We start from the raw sequence: 13,334 nt of genomic DNA, 5'->3' as shown, positions 1-13,334 counted from the left end.
CTCACAGCCTGCTTCTCTGTCAGATTTTCTAAACTTCTGTTCCAGAGCTGCCCATATGAAACTGCTTTGCACTGAGGTGTGTTTCTTTGAACATGGCAATTCTGGGTTTGTAGGTTTTCATTCCCAGAAAAGTAGGACTTTGTCTAACTCTGGGCTTCCATGGATGAAAAGAGACAAGCAACCATGTCCCATAATTTTAGATTTAGCAACATTTTAATCTATTCCTAAATACATGCCCTTTACTATTTCATACTGGTGATAGCAAAAGCTATCTAGATAACAGAAAGCCATGTGCATCTCAGTGTCTGTAAGGAGATGAACAAGGGAACAAGGCTGACCAGAAATGGGGAAACAGTCACTGAAAAATTCAAAAGGCAAAAAGATGTTTTTTTTCCTGCAAAGGCATTTTGTAGCTTAAAGGCTCTTAGCAGCCAAGGAAGTTTGGAAGCTCTGAAATCCTTCAAAACCAGGAGTGATGATGTGATTATCAACATCTTTCCTAAAATGGGTGAGTCTTGCTTGCCTGTTGAAGCTGCTGCAGTCCAGAAGTGTGCGACTGCACATAACACAACAATAATGTCCACGACAGGTTAATGATGACTTCAGCTTGCTGTGGAGGCAGAGAAGCAGGGGTTGTTCCATCAGGAGGGCAGGAGGATTGGTGTTTCCACAGACTTCTTCCACTGCAGGATATAGGTCATTCCTGTGTACTGGGTGGAGGTACAGACACACTGGGCACCCAGACTCTTGGGCCTTTTTCCTCTCCCTTCCCATGCCTTTCAGTCCCAGAATTTGGGATTACTGAACACCTTAATGTTTCCTCCTAATCACTTAGAGAAATATCTAGCAGTCCATTTAAAGAAAAACAAGTGGAGGTGATGTTTGATCTGCATTACAGCCACTTCATACTCAACTCAGAATTTTATTTCTCGGGGAGGAAATGTATAAAATTGTGTCTCATGTAAATATCAAAATTATTTTAGATATTTGACATTTGAGTCATAACATCTTGAAGTTCCAACCAATCTTAAAAGAACTGTGTTAGAAAATCCTTTATGTGACTCATTTGAAACGTGATGTGGCCAAGATTCAACCCACTTAATTAGATGGTGTGGTGAATAATGAGTAAGCTGAGAGAAATGCAGCCTAGCTTTCAGCTCGACAGAAGCAAAGGGCTTCTGGCTTCTAAAACAATATTTCTTACAGAAATTGCAGCAATACAGCTTGAAGAGATGAGCTCAGACTCTCCTGCTGGTTAAAAGGCTTAAAATGCATTTGGTCATTAGGAGGTAATGTAACGATTGCACAGAAACACCTCTGAAAAGCAATAAAAACATTGGATGGAACCTAAATTATTTTAGTTTTTGAAGACTTATTTTTGACTGATTCCTCCAATTTTTTTTTGGAGGAATTGATGAATTGTATTTCCTTTTGACTAAATTGTCATGCCTGACTGTTTTGCATTTGTTTCTACAGATACAGTCACCATTTTTTTCTGATTTCTGTTATCATATAGTTTCCCAACTGATGTTACCCAACCCTGCTTAAAGGATTTATTTCTCCAGACCTCCCAGTCTATATATGCTTATGGGTATACAGGCTGAAAACGGGGGCTATAAAGAAACACTCCCCTTCCTAAGACACGCAGCTCTTAATATTTTTTCTTCCTTTTTTTTTAAATATTATCTATAGTTCACCGTGCTACCTATTTCTAGTAAAATGTTTATTTTATATTAATTTCCAAACCCATTAAAGAAAACAAAAGAATTATTTTCCAGAAAAGCACTATCAACCTCATGGGGTTTTTCAAACCCCACTTGTGGTTTTTCAAAGCAAGGCTAAGGTGAAACTTCTTTTTTATTTAATCTAAAACTACTGTTATTAATAGCATTTTCATACTGATTTGTTCTCCATTTCCTGTGTAAAATGTCTTTTCTGAGATCGTATGTAGGCTTTAGAGGGGTAATTATACATTTCTGAATGTGAAGTGATGAAGTGATGTTTACAGAAACTGTGGATGCACGTTCTCTTGCAGCTGCAACTATAATGGGTCCATAGGTTATTGCTGCCTTCAGCTCATCCCTGCCAAATAAACTGTTCCCACAAATTTCCTTGGGGGGCTGCTCTTGGTCTTATTTCATCCCAAGTAATTCAGACTAGGAGCTCTTTAACTGTGAAAGGACCTTGAGTTGTACAAAGCTTAGAGGTGAGCCTAACTGGACTTTTCTTTACTGTGGACACACCATATTCACCCAGAGGGCTGTGAACTTCTAACATTAAGTTTAGCTAGATAAGAACAATCAAGGTATAAAATACGGAAACTCAGTTTCTTCTGAGTGAGAACATGATAATATAACAGACCTTTTAAACAAATCTGCTTTCTCCTCACAATTTTTTGGCTCAGTCCAGCAACTTTCATGGTGTTTTGGGTTGCAGCAGGCTCCACACAGGCTGAGTATTCCTGAGAAATTTGAGCTAGTGGCTGCCCCAAAGGCCAGGCTTACTTTCCTCCTCTGACTGTACTTGTCTTCTCCTTTTGCATGAGCTCTTGTGTTTGTCTGACACCCCCAGCTTTTTGAAGCGGCACAAAACACTCACTTTTGGTGGCAGCAAGCTGTCATATTGTCCCAGCTGTCTTGCACAACCTCACCCCTGGTGCCTCTGGGTCTCTAAGAAAGAATTTTTCTGTTGCTTCAGAAGCTTGGCTCTGTCATTTTCTGCTTCTTTCAGGCATCTCCTAATATCTGCCCTTGCTGCAGGCTTCCTGCCTGCTGGGTCATGCACCCACTTTCCAGACAGCTTTCCCAGCTCAGGGCTCTCCTTCACCCAGAGCAGAGCAGGCACAGCAAGGCACATGGGCAACCTCCTGGCTGGCCACTGAAAGGGAACAGAGCAGACACAACACTGTGCATGCACAGCCAGCCAGCATCTCTCACCCTCACAACTGGAGAGGGACAGCAGTGCTGACTGGTTGTGGATGGGCTGGAAGTTACAGCCTTTTAGACTGGGGGGGAAACTGGATATGATTCCATAAAGGGAACTTTAGGCTTAAAATCCAGTGGGAATCATTAAAGGTTTACTGCATTCCCTCTGGTTGCTTTAGCACAAACCTAATTCATTATTTGAAAATTAATGAATTTACATATTTGCTATCAAGAAACAGCTTGCTAGCAAAGGTATACATTCATTATTTTTTCAAATAGTACTGCAATTTTGGTAAATGTTAAAAATACATTAATTTCTGAGTATTTAACAGCTTCTTTCCAGGCCATACAGTTGCAGACCTATTTTTTCAGATAAGATCCAGAACATCAAAGATGCATTACTTCTACTTTGTACTCCTGGGATGAATACTACACAGCTTTATGAATGGGAGAGGTACTTTCCACTTTCTAGCAAGGTTCTGATTAATAGTGTGTACAAGTGAAAATAGTTGTAGCTAAAGAGAGCCTAGCTTTTTGGCAATGAACATGAAATTAGAATTTGACTTTGTGTTTGGTCAAATTCCGAGCTTTTTCTGACACTATGTTATTTATGTTTTTCCATCAGAAAAGTAGTTAGGCAAAAAAATTAGCCGTAAGTTCTCCCAGGTTTTGAGGTAATTCTCATGTATTATTTTTAAGGTTCCAAAGAAACAGATGTGATGTGGTTCCACAGTGAAGCTCTCTTAGCAAATGGCTGAACTAGTGTCTAATGACAGGAGCTGTTTTTGTGAGAGACTTGGTGCATTAAGCTTCTTCTCTCCAGCTAATGCAGTACATGTGTGCAGAACCTGATGAAGGGAGTTGCAGGGTGAGGCCACTGTATCTGCTTCAGCAGTTCCTGTGCCCATCGCTATCTCTCACCAACTTTCTGATGGCTGGTAACAAGCACATCTGGGCTGCCTGAGCAATCTTTGTTTATGAGAGAACTGTTCTGCCTGGACTCCAGGGGAAAAGGGGAGGCTGGACTGAAATATCAGGACAAGTTGGACATACTCCTCAGACTTCTTATTGGACAGTGTTTTCTACGTCTTATTTATTGTGGACATGTAATCATTTACAAACTGTGCAAAGCACAATATCACAGCAATTGGACTGGTTTAATTGCTTAAAAACTTGCTTATATTAATAAAAACAAATTCCCAAACACTAGGTTAAAAACATGCTAGTAATGTAAGATTCAGTAAAAGCATATTCTAGCCCTGGCATCAAAAGAAAAAATATTCACTAGCTAAGACTGGTTTGTTGTATGGGCAGTTTCATTCATTTTCCTCGCCCGCAATACGAAGAAAATATTGATTACCTAATTTCAGGCTTTGTTGTTGCTTTTTGTAATTATTCCAAAGAGAAGACATGTTGAGTTCTATATCCTGCATAAAACTGAGCAGTAAAATTGTTCAGTGGCATTTTTTGAGGGAAAAAAGGGTAACATGACAATGAGAAAGGTTACTACTGTGAAAAAACTCTTACTATGTTCAAAAGTACAGAGATCAAAGGTTCTGACAGAACAGGTACTTGTAGACATTAATGATGTTAATTATACCACAGAGATGCATGCCAAAACATTTCAAGAATTTCTTTAGAGGGTTCTTCCAGACTTGAAATTTAATAAAGCACCTCTGAGTATCCCCCTGCTGTACAGAAAGTCTTTCTTCCATCTTATTCCTCCAGTCAGTTTAAAGAAAAGTAAATTCAGTCAAGTAGTTGGCAACAATTCAGAGTTCAATCGGTTATTCATCCCAGCTAGTAATGCCTGGACATTGAGCTTCAGTGTTCCTCTATTCCTCAATCCTTGCTTCACAGTTCAGATCCCACAGTTGAATATAAACCTAAGGTCAGGAAAGGAAGGTAGCGGTGAAGAAGAAAAAGAAGAAACCCTTTCTTCTTTATGTAATGTGTCTTTCACTGTTGCTGAATACATTTTTTCTTTTCAACAGCGGCTTGGAAATTGCCTTGACTGCATTTGGATGAGACAGGCATTAGAGTGATGAATATCTAAAGTCAGTAAGCTATGAAGAATTAAAGGAGGTGGAGTTAATGTTATTTAAAGAAAAGCATATTTCAGCTTTTAGTCAGTGTATTACTGAAATTGTGTATAACAGGTCATAATGACCCACTAAGATCAGTTCAATGATGCTTCAAAATAGAAATAATCAGGAAACTGCTGTTCTTGCAAGTGACATTAAAAGAATGTGTATTTATGCAATACAATTGCTGGCTTTTATTGAAAACAGAAATAACAAAACGTATTTTTGGAAAAAAAATGGGAAATTTTACATAAATTTTCTAGTCAAAAAGCCCTCTTCTTCTTGGAAAGTATCTTGGCTCTTACCATATATATTGACATGCATTTTGAAAGATTAAAAACTGGGTTTGAATATGACATGATTCTAATGACATCCTTTTGCAAAGGGTAAATTCTGCCAATTTCAAAGAAAAAATGTGCTAGAGAACCTAGGCTTCACAAGCAAAACCACTTTGATATTAACAAGCCATATGTCCAGTGCTCTCTGTAATGATCCTCAGCACCCAAGGTGTGCACATATACACATAGGTGTAAATCCTTAGTCTTTCAGCAGATCAGGACAACTCAGGTTCACCTCCTTTCCTAAGCTGTCTGGACGATGTTGGCATGTATGAGTAGAGTCAGTGGCTCATTTTCAAAATTACAGACCATGTATTCTCCATGGGTATCAGTAGATGATGATAGCATAGAATATTTCTTAAAATCATACCACCTAACATCATCATAATGGTACATAAAGATACATAAAGATACTTTGGAGGGAAATTTTGCCCAATGTAGCAATTTTTTTTTTTTTTTTTTTAAAAGATCCAATATCTTGTCATGGAATTTAAATTGCCTAAAACTAAACAGAAGAGTTAACCATAAAATATGTATCCTATAGATAGAATTGAAAACTGCATTGCAGTAACGTGAAATGTTGTATTTTTGGCAAAAGTGTTTAACTACTGCTTACATGCATCCTCTCCCATTGGTCTTACTTCAAATAAAAAATGTCTTCTAAGTGTCTTCAAGATGTCTGAGATAGGCATATAGGGGATGCCACCCAGCTATTAGACAGGCTGCTGCCTTAGCTCGCTATGCCCCGGTCCACTGGGGTCAGCTCTCTGGGAAGCGTGCTTTCTGCTCATGGCCCTGTATCTTCCCAGCACATTCACTCTTACGAATTTGGACCTGTAAGCTGTGTCAGTGAACCTACCAGAGCTTCCTGGAAGTTAGTGGTAGTGCAGCATGTCCTGTGTTCATCATTTTGTATGGGCAAAATAGCCTTGCATAAGGAGGAACATCTGCCCACTGGTTTCCTACCTATTCTGCCTCAGATTTCTTCAGCAGAGCCGGGACCCAAAGACTTTTAATAGCAAGCCTACTCGGGGAAAGCAGTCAAGTCTACAGAAACAGTACTGTAACTCTGCCAAAGGTACAGCCAAAATATAATTCTGTACAAATTCTCTATCAGAATCAGATGCTGGAAATGGAGAAGGGCAGCTGAACTCCCTGGGTCTCCTTGACTGATGGAGATCAAAGGAGCTGGAAAGAAGACCAGTTTTAAATCTATGAAAGAGAAACTCTCAGAAACTCCAAAACATTTGGGAATATTTTTTCAGAAAAAGGTGAGCTGACAATTGTTTATAGGCAGCTGTAAAAAAATCTGTTCTAGTTCTTAGTACTAATAATATCTTTCACAATTGTGCTTAGATAGCTCATGGTGTACAAAAAAAGAAAAAAAAAGTGTGGATGTTTACAGAATGATACAATAGCACCGAGATTACCTAGGTTCAGCTACCTAGAAGTGAGGTATCAAATTAGGCTGGTGGTCTGAGTATCTTCCTAAAGTAGAGAGTGCTTGCAGCAGAAAGTTTGTTACTCTTATTGTTAGAGTGCTGTCTTGAGGTATTACCTTCTGGGAGTACCCATTCTTCCCTGAGAGTGTTTTACCCTCTAAGGAAGTTCCATTCAAAAATAAAACAATCTGTTTATCACTTACTTAAGAATAATCTATTGAAGGGTTCTGTTATGGGAAAATGGACTATATTTTTTTAAAAAAGTTGTGAATTATAGCTTGTCAGCTGAGCATACTGATCAATTACTTACTGCACACTCCTCGTGATATTAATCTTGTGTTTTCTTCACCAAGGCTCAGCAGAATAAGCTGGAATCTTACAATTTTGTCTACTGGTAAACATGACACAAAGTTTCTGTGAAGGAAAAAAAATAATCACTTGTTTTTTTATATGCTTGTGAGAAATTCCATTAATTCCATAAATGTTATGTTTGCTTTTAGATGAAGCTGTATGTGACTTATGGGACATGAAGATGAATTAAACGTCTTGAATTGACTTTAAGCAAGAGTTAAAGTACACAGATGTAACATCTTTCATCCTGTAAACCACAGCTCACATGCTGTATAACCCCAGAGGTGAAATGACTCCATTTTTGTCTTAAAGTTCTCTAGACACCCAAACGCTGCTTCAAGACATGTCCAAGAACACTTCTGTCTTAACAGGCTCTGAGCCCTGGGGCTTCTTGAAGCTGTACAGCCAGCATTTGAACTTCACAGTTAGATCTCCTCTTTCCCTCATACTCAGCACTTCTGGAATATGAGGGCTCTTTATGAGCCTCCATCTGGGCCTTTCCAGATGGAAACAGCTGAAAATGCTAATAATTTTTACAAACCTTTTGCAAAGCATGTAGTGTTGATTCTCCGGAACAGCATTCAGCACAATAAAATACTTGCTAATACTGGTCTGCCTACACAAGCCCAGAAGAGTGATCTTGGTTTTACTAAAATTTTATTTTTAGCCTGTCACTTTTAAAATGCTTTCTTCACCTCAGAATTACTTGCAGGCTGAATGGCTCATAACAGCTCTTCTGGTAATTGCAACCTGGCTCAAAATTTTTGGCATTGGGCTGAGGAGAAATGTGCCAACCTGGGAAGCAGGGTCTTCTGATTGCCTGAGAGGAAACATTGGCAGGAGGCTAAGGCACTGTTGGGAAGGCATTTGAAAGCTAACGGCATATGAAATAGTGTATATGTGTTGGTTAACATAACACAGTATAATTATCTGTGTTTTCTGCAGAACAATTCAAGAAAAAAAAGAAATTCCCATTTCTAGCAGCTTCTCTTCCATGAACCTAAGTTTACAGACTTCCCGCAGAAACTTAATTTAAAGGCCACTTAAATCTTTATGACATTATGAAAGCCAGCCGATGTTTTACACAGAGATATGTCTGAGAACAATTTTTCAGCTGCTCCTTGTCTGGCATGCTGAGAAGTCCTAGGCAGTTCCACACATTCATAGTTTCATATGTTTCAGTTTCATACCATTTAAAGATTATCTGGGTAATGTGTACTTGGGGCAGCATCATAAGGCTTCTCTATAGTTACTGGAAAGCAAGTAACCCTTCTGACTAGCAAAGGTTGAGTCTGATCTTAGATAAGTTGAGGCAATTTTTAGTTTCCGTTGGCACTACAGCAATTGTGTTCCTACTTGAGATGTTGCAGATGCGGATGAAGATGGAGATGAATCGTGTCAAACTGCACCCAGTACCAGCCCTGGGCTTGCCATATCTTCACTCCACTAGGAATGAGTGATTCTGAAGTGAGTGGGTTTAGATTGCTGGGGTGAAAGGGAAAGCAATCAGTCCCCACATAAATAAGAGGGAAGATCACTAGGGATTTTGTTGTCAGACCAGAAGTCCAAGCTGTATTGAGCTGTAAAGGTTACACCCCCTGTATATCTTTGGTTTTCCATTTTCCTGTGTGCCTTTTACTGCAACTTACCTGTGAGAACATATCACTTAGAGCAAATCTTATAATTCACATGCTTATTCTCAACTTCTCGAGCAGTATGGACCTGTCCTGCAGCAACAGTCACTCTTTCACCAGCATCCACTAAGATATTTTCAGCTTACTATTAGAAATGTTCTTGCCTGTTTTTCTGCCATTTTGCAAGGAAGAAAGAAACAGGTGAAACACCCTTCAGGCTTCAGCAGATGGCCAGCAACGGCTCCCAGCTGCATACTGGATCAGGGGAAGTCACACAGGTCAGCCTGTCTGGTATACATGCACACATGCATGGAGCAAAAAGACTGTCAAAGACAAGTAAACTCAGCTGGAACATATTACCTCAAAAATCTTTCTTTTGAAATAGGCAGGGTTTGCATCACTGCAAAGCCACGCCTGGTCAACTGCCTTTGAAAACGTAGTGTGAAAAGGTAGTGTACATCCAGCTGCTTGTGTATTGTCAGACATTGCTGTTTGTCTGGGCTTCATTCTGCTTTAGGGGCTTGTAACCTGTACAACCTCTGGAAATCCGCTTGTTATGTGTGCCCACACTTCTAGCTAACAGGGGGCATGAGGACCTTATAGGCAGCATATTCTGAGAGGAAGGACTTGCTCCCTGCCTTTGATAGAGGTAACCCCACCCCCCCACCCCCCACCCCCTTCCCCTTGGACATATATCTCCCTGGACGTCACTGAATAGTGTTTGGCAAGGGGTTGTATTGTGCTGGAGCTTGTGCTGGGCAGCTTGGAAACTTAATTTTATGCAGTTGCAGATGTGACTTGGGACTGCCAGCTGGCATCAAAGGCCTGGGAAGACTCTCTTAGCCCCACATGACTGTTTTAACCTGTTCTGCAATCCCCCACAAGCACAGGTAGGGTAACAACACTACATAGGCTCTACCCAGAAAGCCTGTGGTATTAACATTTTAAAACTAGTGTTAAAAACATCTCTGATATTATATCTTTTCAGTTTTTCCAGGTGGGTTTTGTTATGGTTGTGCTATAACTAAGCATATCAGTTGAAAGCTTTTATGGTATTCATAAATCCATTAATAGCCATTAGAGATGGATGGTATATTTAGGCAATGCGGTTCACATTTTATCCTAGTTTTAAAAGACAATGGTACTAACTGAATATCAAAAATGTTCATAGAATCTGATAGGGATGAAACTAAAAGGGTTCCCTAAACTAAACAGGAGTGTTGTAGGAGGTACTGTAAACACAAAGGGAAATATATCCTCTCCAGAGTCCCTGACTGCTTTTAAAAAAGTCAGCTCTATTGAATTCTGTAACAAGAACAGATTTTCCTACTAAATACTTGCTGAAAAAAATTTTTAGGGCTTTCTTAAGTTAGACAAAACACAGAAAAGTAAAAGATTTTTCAGCTGTGCTGTGCATATACAGCTCCCACCAACAGTGACAGTAACAAGGGCACAAGATCACTGGGGAAATGAGTCCATTAAAAAGACCAGCCCAAGCTTTTGGTCAGGCGATAGCTGTTGAATCTAGTGGATGTGACTCTTGTTTCTACTCTACCAATAGACAATACTTATTTGTGTCTCAGGGGTCTGCATTATTTTCAAAAAGGCCTCTGCCTTTCGTGTAGCTTCCAGATCCTTTGATAAGCTGCTGGCATCTTGATTTCAGTAAAGCCTTGCCTTCGCTGTGCTCTAGCAGTTGCAAGGTAACTATGCATACCTGTCAATGATTTTAAGAGACATTCCTGAACTCCTAAATCATTTGCTGCAATGTTTCAAAAAGGACACAAGGGGAAAAAAAAACATTTACTGGTTTTCAGAGCTAGGCTAGTGGGAGTGGGGATGCAGAGCACTGTGCGTCCCTTGCCCAGGCGTGAGCCATGTTTTTAGTGAGGCTGATGGGGCCAGTGGGGTTGCTTTGCATGGACAAGCCTCACCCACCCTGGTGCTCTGGGCTCCTTCTGTATTGTTGCACTGGAGGCTGGTTCTCCTCCTCCTCCTGATTAAACTCAAACCAGATGGTACCTCCCAAAGCGAACAAATGCTTCTTCCTTTATTTAGCACAAGGGTAATCCATACAAAATGTTAAAAATGCAAAGTATAAAAAGTGGTGTGATAAATGCAGTTCCATGGCAAAGCAGTCACATGACTATGAGAAGGCCTGTTAGATACATCTTGATAAACAATCAGGCAGCTTTAAATCTTTTCCACGAAAAAAGAAATAAAGAACACATTTTCCCTTTGAAGTTTTGTCAAGTGTAGCAATCACAGATTGTACTATTTTTACTAACCTCACTAAGTATTTAACATACCTTTTTTCCATGTTTTCTCTTTTTTTTTCTCCAAGACAGCTGTTAATAGGCAGCTTTCGGGTACTCCGCAAAAAGAAATGTTGGAGAGGCTTTTGGATATATTCTCCCATTGTCTTCTGCGTTGCAGTGCAACATGTGGGTAGGATTTCCTATGCCAAAAGGACTCCTCTGTGCTATTAGTATCAAGAACAACTGATTCCATTGTAGCAATGGAAAATGTAAAATATCAGCTGCAATGGGGCTGATTTTTCAATCTCATACTGGAGGGTAGATGTGAGGAAAAATCATGGCTGCATCGGATTATCTTACGTAGCATTAGATGGCAGAAACTGCAGTGCTTTATAAATCCGAAGTACCCAAAACAAGGGTTTTCTAGTGGCAAAGCCAGTTTCTTCCAAATCAGACTTGTTCCCTTGGCAGCTGGTGGCTGTCACCCCATGGATGGAGTCTGCCATTTGTACAGCCCGTTCAGCCAAGAGCTGAGAAAGAACATCACAGATTTTGTTTCATCTCCAGATGTTCTGTGTGACAAGCCCTTGCCATAGCTCAAATGAAGCCCTTTGAGGCCAAAGCATGACAATCTAAAGGAACACTGCCAAATGTATGAAAATGTTCAATGTATTTTACACAAATCTGAACATCTGTGGTGCTCAAGGAAGATTTCATGGAGCTCTGTAAATATTGTTACATGTAATTAGCTTCACAGAATGGGTACATTATTACCCCCAGTTTATGGCTAGGGAGATTGGCACAGAAAAGATAACTAATTAGCCCTTGGGAAACAAAAATATTTTATGTCCCAGAGGGAAGCAGAACCCAAGCAAGTCAAGCAGTAAACCTGTCCATCTCTTTTTTTCCGTAACACCATTTTGTGGAACTACTGTTTCTAATTTGGAGGAGATGGCAAACAACAGTTCATGGTTACAAAGTGGTGTTGTGCTTTATAGCAATAAAATGGGAAGGGAAACACATTTCTTCTCAGATCTCCTTCTCGTAGGTATCTAACAGCAACTGCCAATTCCAAGAACACAAGGTATAAATTCATGTAATTCATTATTTGGGCTTCAAAAGAGACAAGCCTTTTAAAGGCTGTGTGCTTCTTTTTAAAAGCGTATTTCTCTCTTTTGCCTTCTAGTTTCTCATTCTGTATGATACACTTAAAATATATTTTTAGCTTTTCTCCACAACCACTGTAATTAAAAGCATCCCTGTTGTTGAGAATGAATGCTGAAATCTCTTTCAGAAAGGAGCTGGGGTTTTCTGGAAAAGGTGATTTCTGTGAGGCTTGCCATAGCTATCTGGCTCAGTGTTATTTTTGCTTCCTTTGGTTATCAGTATAAAGTTTTAAAACATCCATACCTCTTCACAAGCAACACGGAAGGAGAAAGTGAACAGGACCTTTCTGCTGCTCTCAGATCACATAGCTGTAAACACTTCCATCTAGGGTGTTGATACAGGTCTCTGGGTTGTCGTCTGCTGACTGACCAGGTTGAAGACATCTCCCACGTACGTGGCAGTCCCTCCTGGCTCTGGCAGATGCTGCAATGCTCAGGGGGAAGTGACGGCTAGAATAAAAGTTCCCCTATAATATGGCTTGGAGACAACATTCAGGAGTTCCATGGCTGCCCAGTACCACCATATCAATGTAGTTTACATAACTTTAGTGAAAAAACTGGTGCTGCTCCAAGAAACATTTAGTTGTGCCTTATCACACCTGTGCAACCCTCACTGTTACCTGGAGATGCATGGAGGCAACCAGATCCTGAGCAGTGCTGGTTAATACAAGAGTAGCAAGAGCCCTGCCAAGCATTTACGAAAGGGAGTCCCAGGCTCAGGGGAATGCAGCTTGGCTTCCAGATCCTACCCTGAGCTCTGAGGCTGTTAAAAAGAAACAGATTTTGAAAAAGTGTCACGACAGTAAAAAAGCTTTCAAATTTGTTTTGAAGATTTTGACACCTGAAACAGTGTAAAACATGTATGAACAGATGTCTTGGTCTTCCCGCATGGGAAGGAGCAGACCCATGGATGTATCGAGGTGGTTTATCAGTTGAAAGATGTGGAGTATCTGTGTGCTTCACACCGCTATGTTCGGTTTTACCCTTGTTGCAAGGATGAAAAGCCGTGGTGCAAAGCAGTGGGGATTTCTGTCTGAATCCAGATACATCTCCACATGTGTGGTGGGGGAATGGGCAGTGGGGGTGGGAGGTCCCATGGGTGGGGCCAGGAGGATCACGGAAGTGGTGCACGGGGTC

The 13,334-nt window shown here is 40.3% G+C and overlaps 1 protein-coding gene across 3 annotated transcripts in view; it reads left to right on the top strand.

The window, feature by feature from the left end:
* LOC121090167 (sulfotransferase 6B1-like) overlaps positions 1-13,334 on the top strand; it is a 30,026-nt gene that overhangs the window by 7,831 nt on the left and 8,861 nt on the right. Inside the window, exons 7-9 of one of the 3 annotated variants that reach the window (XR_005828473.1) lie at positions 6,464-6,617; positions 7,289-8,606; positions 9,559-9,663. Coding sequence is in view for 1 of the 3 variants with exons in the window: in XM_040598350.1 (XP_040454284.1) it covers positions 6,464-6,519 (56 nt within the window). In the remaining 2 variants the exon portion in view is untranslated. Of the gene's footprint in view, positions 1-6,463; positions 7,237-7,288; positions 9,664-13,334 lie in introns of those variants that run through there. The other 2 variants (XR_005828472.1, XM_040598350.1) reach the window with 2 other exon arrangements.

Source organism: Falco naumanni, chromosome 6 (genome assembly GCF_017639655.2).
Source record: "Falco naumanni isolate bFalNau1 chromosome 6, bFalNau1.pat, whole genome shotgun sequence".
Classification (NCBI taxonomy): Eukaryota; Metazoa; Chordata; class Aves; order Falconiformes; family Falconidae; genus Falco; species Falco naumanni.
The sequence above is the reverse complement of the archived record's forward strand: the minus strand, read 5'-3'. Positions and strand labels throughout refer to the sequence as shown.